Source organism: Sciurus vulgaris (assembly GCF_902686455.1).
Source record: "Sciurus vulgaris genome assembly, chromosome: 9".
NCBI lineage: Eukaryota > Metazoa > Chordata > Mammalia > Rodentia > Sciuridae > Sciurus > Sciurus vulgaris.
Window position 1 is genome coordinate 134,445,097 of NC_136469.1, and position 13,731 is coordinate 134,458,827.

Consider the following 13,731-nt stretch of genomic DNA (forward strand, 5'->3'; position numbering starts at 1 on the left):
CAGAGAGGCAGGCTCCTTTGGGGTCGGTTACAATGATGGGAAGATACTCTGACATTAAAGGGGAAGAGAGAGATTTTGAGGATTAACTCCTGAAAAAAAAAAAAAAAATGTTTCCCAAAAACCAGAGAGAAAAGTTACCATAAAAAAGAAAGAGATAATGAGCTCATGGTTTTCACAATAAACACAGCTCTCTGGGTGCAGAAGCTGTTTGACGCTGGGCACTCTCCCTAGGTCCAAACAGGTCATCTTGGCTATCTAACTAGTCATATAATAAAAAATACTTGCTTCAGAGAGATACAATTTCCTAAGACACTGGGACTGAACTTGGGATAGGTTTCTTATATGCTTATGGGGGCAGAATGCTCTTTGAGAGCAGAGATTATGCTTTTCTTATCTCTGTGTCCCCACTTAGGACACCTTTGTGCCTGACACTAAGGATGAAACTCAATAAATGCCCATTGATTTAAAGCAATAGAAATGTGGTTTGTTTTGTAATCTATGCTGTGCTTGCTAATAGTCTATCATAATACCTACAGAGTGTTGAACTCTTATGCATTAGACATGGTATTTCAGATTCTCATAATGTATAAGATGGGTATTGTTTTGCAGGTGAAACTGAGACCCAGCATTATTAAGAAGCTCTCTCAATGATAGACACTTGTGGTGGAGTCAGAATCCATACCCAGATGTCAGAGTTTGTAATCCTGTGCTTTGGCTACTCTACCCGTGTATTTTATATCCATGGCAAGCTCATTTACAGTGAAAGGAAAATGAACCAAAAGGATGTAATTTGAAAACCTTTTTAAACTTTTTTTAATTAAAAATTGTTTCCCAGTTCTTAGAACTTCCCTGACAGATTTTCTTATGTCTATGCTTGATAATGGATGCAGACACCTGCTGACCCTGAGCTAGCAGTGGTTCTACCTTGAAGGATGAGTCATTCTCAGATGTACTTGTAGAGATGATGGTGAGATCCTTCTGGTCTGATGAACAGTAGCTGGTGAAGGCAGTGAGCTTTTCTGTAATTTGAAGATACTTCGATTGACCTCAAGGAATTCTTAATAGGGGGAAAGTACCCTTCACTGTGCTGGAATACAGAACCCACTGTACAATAATTCTGCCTCTTTCACAGACTTTTTCTTTATTGACGTTTTAGATTTCAAAACAAATTCCAAGGTAAGCAAGGAAGTACACAAGATAGAAGATTCCAGTCTTGTTACTTTTCTGAATTTGTAATGTGGGATTCCCTGGGACTGAGTGGCTTTGTCCCGTGGTGCACATTGTACGTGTGTTGCTCAGTCTTTGAAATCTTGCTCTCTTGCTTTATAGAAACTACAAATGGAAGGAAATTACACTTGGCTCTCAACTGTGAATAGTGGTTTTAGCAAACTGAGGACCATAGATAGAGAGGGCTGAAGAATCTTTCTAGATAAAACTTGATTATCTTACTTAGACCTGAGGAGGAAGGAAAGGTGCATGAGAAAGTGGGACTAAGTGAGGAGAGACTGGAGCTAGAGCTGGAAACCACTGGGCTCTGTGTGTGTCTTGCTGTCTCGGTTCTCTCTTCTAAAGCTCAGAATCTGTAGGGCAGTGGACTGAAACTCTGTGCTTATCAGAATTACAAGGGTGTTTTAAATGTTCATTCAGGGTCTCACATCCAGACTCAGGGAAATAGAAGAGACAGAACCTGGAAGTCTGCATTTTTAGTAGTCCACTGGATTCTGAGAGAGAGATTCATTAGACCACACTTCTAGGAACATTGGCCTAGAAAGAGCAGAGGATCTCTCCATCAACTGCTCTTTAAATGTATCCACTCGATTGAGCCAAACCTGGGAACAGAGATAAAAGGCAGCCACTGCATTCCAAGAACTCATGGTCTAGTGGAAAAGACAGGCTTAGAGGCAGATGGTTACAAAGCACGCAAAGACCCATGGAGCAGAAAAGGCAGGGCGCCATGGGACAAAGTGTAGGGAGGCACAGACTCAGCCTGTGCCAGAAGAGGTGCACATCTGGGGGAAAGAAGGAACCATGTCTTCAAAGATAAACAAGCCTTAGCTGGGAAGAGGAGAGGGAAGAACCCAGTGGGCAAAAGCAGCGTGGCCTCCAGGGTAGTGCAAAAGGTGAAGGCTGACTTTGGGAAGGGGTTGGAAGGAAGGTAGGACTCCGAACCTGGAGACTGGACATCTGTCTTCCATGATGAAACGATGCTTTTTCACATGGGCAGATGCAGTGCCAATGTTTCTATCACTGTAATTGCAATGGCGATGAATGTAGCATTTCAATTTGGGGGCTTTGCCTTGTAGATATAGTTCTCTCGATGCGGTGATAGTCTCATAAGATTGCAACTGAGAAGGGATTCAGGAAAGTCTACGGTGTTATCCTAAATGGTTTTACCTTTTGTTGCATTCATTAATCCTTGTCATCAGATGTCTTGGACCAAAGTAAAGCTGAAAAATCTATCCAAAGGAGAAAACAAGCTGACTACCCGCCGAACCACAGCAAAACCTCCCGCATGGAATGAATGCTGGCACGTGTTATTTACATTATCATCATGTGCGAAATACAAATGAGCACATGAATAAAAAGAAAGTAGCATTCATCATCTGCCTCTGTAAGAATTAAAATCGAAAAATACCTGAGCTTGCCACTCTCTTCTCCAAAGTTTCAAAGATGGATTTCACTGCCAGATAATCTGCATAAACTAGCATTGTAACTCACAGTGTGTGGTTATACAAACAAGAACAACAGCCAGGAGCCAGAGGAGAAATCAGAGCAGAGCGTGCTGCACTCCACAGAAGAGAGCTTTTTTCTTTAACCAGGGAGACTCATCTGAATTTATAATAGAGCTACATGTGTATAACCCGTAGTCTGTGCAGGAAGAGAGAGTGTGCATGTGCGTGTGTGTGTGTGTGTGTGTGTGTGTGTGTGTGTAAATCACATTCAGCTATAATATCATAGTATAAATGATACTAAATTAAGTGCCTATAATCAAGCATTGGTAACATTTCTTTCCCCAAAAACTTATATAGAGAAAATGAAAACCAGGGAAGGAAAGAAAAGTACCCCTAAACAATTCCAGCTGTTTGTTTATTGTGATCATTATTATCAAGTAGCGGAACACCGATGTCTTTGGACTTCTTGCAGTTGTGTGTAATACTGGAGCCAATGCAGGAGCTGATGTCCAGACACAAAACCTACAACCTCAGTCCCCGAGACTGCCTGAAGACCTGCTTGTTTCAGAAGTGGCAGCGGATGGTGGCACCGCCAGGTACACGCTCCTTCTTCACTCTTCTGGGGATGGAGTGATGTGAGAGGGAAGAAAGCGATCACAACTTTATCAGAAAGTCATTTGTTAGGGACACTCTGACCATGATTTTGGACATAGAGACATCAAACTTCCAAAGAGCAGTTATCCTTACAGATGACGTATAGTCTCCTGGCCAGGTGAGGACCCGAAACCCAGGGGAGTAGCATGGCTTGTTCAAGGTCATCCGCGAAACCAAGGTCAAAACCAGGATTTTCAGACTCCCAATCCAGTGATTATACCACTGAACCTGACCTCTGGCTTCTTGTGGCCTAATGTTTTTGGGTTTTGGTTTTTTAAAAATGATAGAAAGGAAGAAAGAGAGAGGGTAAGGGAGGATAGAGGGGGGAAGGGAATATAAATAAAGTTTGCTCTATTTTTAAAACATATCAAAAGGAACTCTGATTATGAAGAGAAGACATAAAAGACTCCATTTCTCTCACTTGCCTGGACTGCGGTTTACATACTGTAGTCTCCTGCTGGGGTTCTGAAATTACTGCTTCAAGTCATCGTTAATTGTCTTTCTATCTAATACATTTTCACTCCCAGGCTTGTGTTGAGCCTCATTGATCATAAAAGCAAAACATGTCCATTCGCTAAAAATTATTTTTATGAAGAGTAATTATTGACACGAGACACATAGCTTTCTGAATCACAAAATATAACCATCACCTTCCCCTGGCATTGGCCAGGGGCTTTCTATAAAATGGATATAGAAGATTTAACCAAGGACATACTTAGAAAGTTGATAAAATAGATTTTATTTTACATAGTATGACTGCATTCCCATCCTAGGGGAATTTTAGACACTCAGAATTTTATTTTTCAAGTATATTAAATATGCTTAAATTGGCCTTATTTTCTCTCTCAATATCAATAATATTTTATGAAAAAATTTAAAAAACACCTATTCACCCACTAGATACTCCGAGCACCTACGTTTTCCAACATATTCATATATAATTCGCATTGTTCATTCATTCATTCAACAATTATTTATTGAGCCCTACTATGCAGAAGGTACTGCTGCAACCACTGTGGGTATAGCACAGAAATAGTCCAAAACATTGACTCTTCACAGCTTTATGAGCTATTTATTTATTTATTTATTCATCTATTTTTGTGGTGCTGGGATTGAACCCAGGGCCTTGTGCTTGCAAGGCAAGCACTCTACCCACTGAGCTATCTCCCCAGCCCCGAGATATTTATTCTTATCCACATTTTATATAATGATGACTAAGACTGAAGGTAGTGATTTGCTAAAGTCAGTCTCATAGCTAACAAATGAAGGAGGAGTGTAAAACAAAAAAGATTCTGTCTTCAAATCCATGATTTCACTTCCATAGCCACTTGCTACCAATGGGTGTTATCTAGCACATGCATTTTAGATGCATTCACCCCAAATTTTATAAACAAAGCATAAATGCAAAGTAAAAGATAGCTTATTTACATTCTTAACATCAAAACAAGATGATGCTTATCAGAGGTAGACCTGAATACCTGATTGACTATAAAATGTCAACTTAAGTCTCCTTCTAACTTCATGATCTAGAACAATTCTATTTCTTTCTATCATCCTTCAGAATAAACACCCAAAACCCTATGGGTAAAAACTTTGAGTAAAAGGAAAAAATTATTCTTGAAGACAAAAATTGGTAGATAAATAAGAACATAATCCCATCCTGATCATCATAGTCAAGGATAACTTAATGGAATAAATAGTCTTTGAAGTGAGCTTTACAAACCGGGTGGTGGTGAATGCCTATAATTCTAGTCACTCAGAAGGCTGAGGCAGGAGGATCACAAGTTCAAAACCAGCCAATGCAGCTTAAGTAGACTCTGCCTCAAAATAAAATAAAAAGACCTAGCAATGTAGTTCAGTGGTAGAACACCTCAGGGTTAAATCCCCAGAGCTAAAGGAGAGAAAAAAAAGGGAGAAAGAAAGAAAATAAATGAGCCTTATAAGGTGATCCCTCTCTGTGTCCATCAGAAGCACCACAGGTGTGTCAAGAAGACGTTAGGAGGACCACTCATTAAGTTCCACTGGCTCTGTCTTACCTCCTCATTTTCAGAGTCAGGTCTAAAATTGGGTTAGCAAAAAGAGTCCTCTTACTTGCCATTTCCACCTTATTCAGTAACTGCATGGAAAAAGCTCTGAAGATTTCCTTTATAAGACAAAGATTATAAGTAAAAGTACCTAAATAGGGTTGTTATGAATATAAAACAGTTGATGCATAGAATTGTGCTACACGAAGTAATATTCTGTACATAATAAGCAAATAAATTAACAATATTCCTCTTACCACATGTCATTAAGGGGTTGGTCCATTCTTCAGATGCAAAATGTTTTTCTGTTTCTGAGTAGGATCTTTCTTAAATAGGATTAGCTCCCTTCATTAATATGCTAGTTATATCACATATAAGACTTTTTTTCCCTAGAGATCCTGAAGTTAGTAGCATCGATAAAACACCAGAGTCCAAACCCTTGGTATTCCTGAAGGCTCAGTTGAGAAAGCTGCTTTCTTGCTTGAGAGTATCAAGGTGCAATAGAGGTAGGCTGCAATGTTATACTTGGCCAGTAGGTGCTGCTCTTGTGCACTGGTTCCCTCATTCGACTCTACTCTCACCCTGGGAGAGTCTAGGGATCCCAGCAGTCCTTTCCGGCCAAGGGGAGAAAATTCCCAAATGTTCTAGTGGTAAAAATGTTTTGAATGAAATTATGGAAGGAGTACCTGCAGCTCATCCCTAAAATAATACTAGTAAATTGCAGACATGTAAGTAGAAAAATAAAATAAAAAATTATTTCATCCATATGCAAAAGAAAAGAGTTCCTCAAATTATGTGCTAAAAATGAATCATCAGCTTTCTCCCTTGGTCTTTTTTGTAAAGTTGCAAGAAAAGGAAGATTTTTAAGTAGTCCACTCTTTTCAGTTTACAAAATCGAAATCCTGTGCCTGATACTTTTGCCCTGGAACTGATCCTTCTTCCCTCTCCTTATTGCAGCAGAACCCACAAGGCAACCCACGACCAAAAGGAGAAAAAGAAAAAATTCCACCAGCAGCACCTCCAACAGCAGCGCTGGGAACAACGCCAACAGCACGGGCAGCAAGAAGAAGACCCCGGCTGCAAACCTGAGCCTGTCCAGTCAGGTACCTGTAAGTCTCGCTTTCCTTTTAGGCCTGAAATCTTGCCTTTGCCTGTCGCCCTGTGCAGGGGGTTTGAATTAAAGCCTCTTTCAGCTGCATAAAACATTCTGGGCAGGTTCACAGTAGGGGAGGGGGCAAGGCAAGGACCCCGGTGGGAGGGAAGGAAGGAATCTTCCGTGGAAACTTCCCCCGCAAGTGGGCATGAGAAGGGGGTGTTAAGAGTCAGCCCTGCAGTGGGACCTGAATTAAAAAGCTATCAGAGTCACAGACAGAAGATATGTCACTTAAGGTTTAATTAAAATGTCACTTAGCAGTATGCCTGGTGGCATATTAGGGCCTCTTGTCAGCGGCATAGGAGACCCTGTGAGCCCTGGAAGCTAGCCCCAGAGCCCAGGCCCCATACTATAATTTGACTGGGCCCTCTCAACATGGTGTCTTCTTTTAAGACTCAGGTAATAAACCTGCAGCCACTAAAGATGCAGCTTAGCGGATTTTGCTGTACCCATGTCGTTAGCTCAAGGGGAGGATCAGCTCCTGGTTTGGTCTCAACTCTCTTGATCCCTTGACCCCTTTCTTTCGTTTTTGGGCCTAGACACAGGCCACCTTAAAGGGGTCCTCTTCGAACTCTGAAACCAAAAGCTACGGGTCATCCCCAAATAGCGACCCTGCAGGCAATGTCCTTATCATCTATTATCCTTCTCGGACTGCATCCCTTCTGCCCAATTCCTTCCTGTATCCGAATTCCCCAGCCCAGCATCAGACTGTCTCTTTTAACTTCTGCTCCTGCCAACATCCACCGTCCCTTCTCCCCTCCAAGTTTCCTTGTGGGTTTTCCTTTTCTTCTGTCCTTGTCACATCACCCTGTCACCAGGTGTCTGACTGTCGTTTGAATCCTGACCCTTCCTTGGTGCTTCCTGGCTGCCCTCTAGGTGCCACGTCCTCCAGGTGTGCCCATTTCTTGTTCTTCCCTCTGCCAGCACAGGCGTACCTCTGGCTTCCTCGCTTTTCTCCATCCTCACTCTGCTGTCCTCACCTGTCTCGTTCTGATCCTGTTCCATCTCTTTCCGTGGAAGAGTAGACTTTTACACAGAAATTTCCCTTACTTCCAAAGGTACCTTTCAAATCTGTCCCCATATCACTTTTTCTCACTTTCTATTGGTTAGTTCTCTTTCAACAAAACCAGGCCCATCAGTACCTGAGAATTCCCCAGGCCAGTAGGAATGTTCCCTTATCTTTCATGGTGGCGGGTATGATGTCCATGGCCACTGCATTAGAGAGAAGGGGTCACAGAGATAATGGCCATCTGCTGTGGAAGATGCCATTTTAACTTTAAGACAACCAAGAATAGTAGTCCTCACATAATCAAAATAATCGTCAGATAGTCCTGAATTTTCTGAGCAGGACTTTGTATCTATCACCGCTGAAGTTCAACGGGGGGGGGGGGGAACCCCAAGAGAGAACAGTTGAGTCTCTATTAAGGTACCTTCATGCTGTGCCATCTCCTGGCTAAACTGGAAAATGTCTACAGAAGATCACCCAATGTACATAAATTAACTGAAGAAGTGTACACAAGTAGCCCATTTATTCTTCTAGCACAGGAGTTTGAGCAAAGAGCACTTGTTAGTTTCCTCTAGCACATGAGGATAGTAGACTTCAGAGAATTCTAGAGGTGAGACATGGCTACCAAAGCACCCAACAGCTGCAGGAATTCAGGTTGGTTCGGCAAGTGTTTTCTCAGCTCCTGCTGTTCCTCACACTGTGCCAGGCACTGGTGATACCAATATTTAAAGAAAAAAAAAAAAGACTCCGTGCTGTCATTGACACTGAAGAACTCAACATCTTATCTAGGGATGGCAAGAGGTTTCCTCTCTCCTGCCATCTCAGAGTAGATTAAAAAGGATTCTCAGCCTGGACTGGGTTAAGTGGCCACTCATTAGGGAGGGCTGTGCCTACACATTCACATTGTGTATTCTCGATAGATCTGGTCTCATGGGAATCCTCTCCATTTTATTTCAAAGGGCACCTATTTTTTCAGTTGTGTTATGCCCCTGTCCTCCCATCCAACAACTGCACTTTCATGGAGGAGCCCTGTGTCAAGAGGGTTCTTCATGGATTAAAAGCCTTTGAATTTTATGCAGGCAAGACACCACTACAGCGGGACAGCTCAATTGCAGCATTATCCCCATACTGTGCAATTAAAAATATTGTAATTAAATAAAATTTTCAGATGGCCTAGAGACACGGGGAAGACAGACAGGTTAGAAAAATGTGCAAATTGTTAGATGCCTTCAAGTTCAGTGGACACTGAGAGATAAGCATGGCTAGCTTGCAGTGACCACATCTTCAACCCTGTCTACCTGCTGAATCATTGACACTCTCCTACTGTTTAAACGGAAGTGGGTCTGCAGGCAGTAGCTGCCTGTCCACGGACGGCAACCATGATCTGTGTAGCTGCTGCGGCAGCAATGTGTGTGTGTGGCCAGGAGTGGGGTTTAATCCTTGGATTCTGCTTCTCACTCCATGAGCAGGGGCTAGGAGCGATCCCGAACTGCAGCCTCAACCCTGGGAGGGATGGAGACCTGTGTCATTCAACAGCAGTGACCCCTTCTGGCCAATTTAAGGAGAAGCATTGAGGGGCCCTGAAAGGAGTCACTTCCAGTCCTCCTCAGAGGTTGGTGGTCCTTGCACGGGGATTTAGTGAGAAGATGTGAAATGGGAAAAGCTGGCGGCACCTCCAGGCCTCCAGCCCAGGAGCAGAGGTCGGCCTTGCGGGGAGCAGAGGGCACTCGGGCTACTCTAAGCCGGTCACTGTTGTCTCTGTGGGACACATGAGCTGGAGATGGGAAGGAAATGCACTCTCCCTACCAACCTGGGGGGACTTCTGGAGATGTGGGGGTGGGGGCGATGCGGCTCACATCCCCAGTGAGAGGAAGCCCAGAATGTGCCTCATGTCTCCATTCATTTTGTGTGAGGATAACAAATTAACAATTGTGACAGCCAGAACAGAAAACCACTATCCTAGTGTCAAGGCTCGAAAGAAGCAAGGAGAAATGTGCATCTGAGTTTGTAAGTGGCCTCAAGTGTCTGTGTGCATATATATGAAGTCCTCAGCCTTCTTAGTCTTTATACAGCTTGCCACCTGTCAATCATGCAAACACCACACACACACACACACACACACACACACACAATTATGTATCTGACCTACGGATATATTTCTTTTATAATCTGTAAAGTAATTGTGGCAAATCTCCAGAGCTTAGGATGCCTAAAAATGTCTGTGCCTGGCCATCTTTCCCAACTGTTCCTAGGGAAAAAAAAACATTCACCGTCCCCACAGGCCTACATCACCCCATGTGAAGTGATTTGAACCACTACGTTCATAGAGCTTTTCTTGCATGACTGTTGTTTTCTAATAAAACGAATGCATCTGGAGTGCTGGGGACTTTTCTTCTAAAGTCACGCTTAAGTCGGCTGCTTCTTGTTTTTCTCCTCTGTTTTTCAAATCATTATGTCCCTCCTCCCAGTTCCCCTAGATGACCTTGGAGTCATACCAACGTGGACCCTTGTGGTTGGTTCTAACACCCTTTCCCTGCCTGGTAACACCTAATGCATGAGTTTTCCAGGGCCTTCAAAGTGTGCTGCAACCAGTCAAGAAATGAGATTAACCCTCCTGCTGAGCTCTGGCCAGTCTTGCTCTATCCTTCCTGCCTACCTTTGTTCCCCATCATGGTGCAGCCTCCCAAAGGCCTGTAACTAAGTGACACTTTTTTATCCTGAACACCCCCAGTGGCTCACATGGCAGCTGCCCAGATAACTGAATCATGTTCACAGTCTGTGTGGTGGCCACATTCCATCCAATACCCTGCTGTCATTCTTGCCAGTCAAAAAGACTGTGTCTGTTTTGCATCTCATCTTAAGTCCTTGTGAGTCTCCTTCCACATCAGCGTCATTTCCGGCTCTTTGTTGCCTAGCACATACGTTCTTCGAAGCACTCAGCTCAATATCCTGCCAGCACCTTTGTTGCTGAGTTGACCGAGCTCCCCTTTTTTGCATTTCCTTCATCAGGGATATGTCTCTTTAAAACCCATTTTTATCAATTTATAGGAGCAACTAGTCAGAAAACAGAGTTTGGAAACCTATTGATTATCTCACCTAAGTCAAGGGAGGGGGAAATAAATAAACAAAGCAAGGTTTTCTATCCCAGAGGCCACGTGGGGATTCAAAGATTTGTTGAACGGGCGCCTTCGGAATTCTAGGAGGGATCCGAGGATGCCTTTGGCCCTTCTGAGCACAGACAGCGTTCCACCAGTCCACCCAGAGATGCCTTTTCCTGGCAAAGCCCCAGCGAAAAGAACTTCTGTGCAGTTGTCAAAGCATCTGATTGAATTAGCCTGTTTACCAGGAGACTCGGCCCACATTCTGGCCCAGCACTGTGCTCTGGGGCTCTATGGAGGCTGAGAGCAGTAGTTCCAGCTCCCGAAGTTACTGCACTTTTAAGTGAAATATCACTCAGAGCCTGTCCAGAACAATCCACCTGACAGGTATCCTGACCCACGGCCAGGCTGCCCATCAATCTCACATGGCCCCCTTTGAACAAAAAGGCCAGAGCTGTGCCTGTGTGTGCCCCCACCCCTGCCGCCCCGAGCCCCATCCCTGGGCTTCTCCAGCTGTGGCCTCCACAGAGCTCCCAGCTACAGTAGGTGGCTTCTTGTTTGCATGGAAGGACAATTTGTACTTAAAGGAGTGATTAGATGGATTCTTCTTACCCACTTCCATTTCTGATGACTACCCGCTTCATCAGTGTAATTATAATTAGCTCTCTTCATCTTCGTTTTATGGAACCAGCTGGACGGACTGGTTCTCTTTACTGCCCAGATTGGTAGCAGGGTTGTCTGTGTGGGGCTAGGTGACAGGCACCATGAAATAACAGATGGTAAATTCAGGGCTTGTTGGCAATCAGCAGGTTTTTGCTAATGACTTAATTAGCTATGCAAATTGTCAAATCAGTGTGAACATTGTTTTTATCGAAAACTTTACCTAAATTAATTACCATAATTAAGTAGCAGAATGTCAAGGATATTGGCTGCATAAAAGGGCCTAACTGAGTAGAGAAAAGAGAGATTCTGTCTTCAATTAAAATGTATACCATCCTTGGGACAGAGAAAAGGCCATTTGGAATGAATTGCGTGAATATTGCAGAATTGCACCTTCCGCAGATCCCTGTTCGCCACTAGTTTCCAAAGCCGCCCACAGGCCCTCAAAAAAAGTGGCGGATTTTTGGAGGTATTGAAAAGCACCCAGCAGAAGGTTCCACCGCCCTCTCCAAAGTCCCCAGAGTCAGCAAGTTCAAAGCGTGGATTTTTTTAATTTTGAAAAATCCATTTTTTTATTTCTGCAGATTGCTAGCATTGCTCGTTCTCCGGTGTCAGGCTGCGCACTAAGGACATAAACTCGCGTGGTTGTTACACGTCAGGAGGCGATGTTTATTTCCTGTAGAAATCAAATATGCGTCTCGGCCCCGACATTGAGACTTGGCCCCGTTGTGCAGCACAGAGTGTGTCTGGCCTAGGTTCCCAGCTCCTCCCACTATTATTTTAAGCTGAGCTTCTCTCTCCCAAGGTTTCCCTGTAATAATGTCAGCTGCTATTCACAGGATGTGATGGTGGTAGGAGAGCCAACTCTGATGGGAGGTGAGTTTGGGGACGAGGACGAAAGGCTAATCACTAGATTAGAAAACACGCAGTATGATGCGGCCAACGGCATGGACGACGAAGAGGACTTCAACAATTCACCCGCCCTGGGGAACAACAGCCCATGGAACAGTAAACCTCCCGCCACGCAAGAGACCAAATCAGAAAACCCCCCGCCCCAGGCTTCCCAATAAGATGACCCACGGCACCAGATCCACTGTCGCTAGGCCTGGGGGGATGTCATTCCAATCGCAGATCTTTACTTTCAGGAGCGGAAGGAGGAGAAATAAAAACTTTTCCATGCAAATATCTATTTCTAAACCACTTCGATCTGGTTCTTCTTTCTTTTGCATTTTTTTTTTTTCCTTTTTTAATTGAGAGGATCGTTCCAAATAAACTTCCATGACCCTTCCTTGGAAGGCTTCACGGGAAATACAGATACTGGCACTGATGGTAGTTAAAACGAGAGAAAACGCTAGCACGTCTCCTGGCACGGTTTTATCAGCGTGTTTGTGTTGAGTTTCCTTTCCATGCATCCAGCGAAGGCCGCGTTGTCCATGCGTGCTCAGTGCTCAGGATGTCATTAATATGCCGAACCTAACTGCAGATGACTTTTTAATATTGTAAAATATTTTCTGCTTTTTGACTTGCATTTGAGAGTTTCTTGTTTCAGTAAAAAAAGAAAAGAAAAAAATCAGCTTTTGGAAAGTAATTTAAATGTACCCTTATTTTTCTTTTCCTTTCCCCCTTTCTCCCACTGGGCAACAGCGAAGAGGGTCCAGCCAGGTAACTTATGGTCAAGCTGATGTGGATTGGTTCTTGAGTCTGAGTTGGTTCGATTTAGCCCAAGAGCTGAAACAAGAAATGTCTTGTTATCATCAAAGACACCAGGCAGATTTTTTTTTTTATGTAAAGAAAGACAATTGGACCCTGAGAATATGTATGCGTTTGTAAAGTTGCTGTTGATCCAAATATTTTCAAGCCATGTAATCCATTAATTTTGTGGGCAGTTTAATAAATCTGAAACTTTTTTGTGTTTTTTTAATTGTATCTGAGTTTGACTGTTCTTCCTTTTCATAGTATATTTCTTGTATAATATTTTGTAAAGCCCTCACCTGGTTCTTTTATGGGGACTTTTCATTTTGGACTATTCCAGTGTATTTATGTGAAACTTTATAAGAGAACTAATTTTTCCATTTGCATATTAATATGTTCCTCCACACATGTAAAGACACAGTGGCTCCGTGTGTTATAAAACAGCTGTATTTTATGTATGCTTTACTGGTAATGTGCCAATAATAAACTGTGTTAATGACCTAAGGAAGTGAATCTGGCCATTTGTGTGTGTCTGTAGCAACCTGCTCACCATTCCCATGAGAGTTGACCTTAGCTTTACGGTCTGAACTCCAAATGGAGTGAAATCACGAAAGCTGTGTGAAGCAGGTTCACTGTGCCCTAGCTACTGACTTGTCTGAGTCTGGGGAGACTGAACACACTTAGGTGCCATGAGTTACATGAAATGGATTTATTGCTTACAGACAGACGGCAAGGGACGACAGAAGCCTAGGACCATGCCAGCCCATCCTCC

General features: G+C 43.3%; 1 protein-coding gene across 9 annotated transcripts in view; it reads left to right on the top strand.

Annotated features, from left to right (window-relative positions):
* Positions 1-13,472, top strand: part of LDB2 (LIM domain binding 2) — a 343,760-nt gene extending 330,288 nt beyond the window's left edge. The window contains exons 6-9 of one of the 9 annotated variants that reach the window (XM_079154262.1): positions 3,145-3,268; positions 6,308-6,459; positions 8,979-9,121; positions 12,107-12,239. In XM_079154262.1, the coding sequence (XP_079010388.1) occupies positions 3,145-3,268; positions 6,308-6,459; positions 8,979-9,083 (381 nt within the window). In that variant the 3' untranslated portion in view covers positions 9,084-9,121; positions 12,107-12,239. The other 8 variants (XM_079154264.1, XM_079154263.1, XM_079154265.1 and 5 more) reach the window with 8 other exon arrangements.
* The last annotated feature ends 259 nt before the right edge of the window (positions 13,473-13,731 follow it).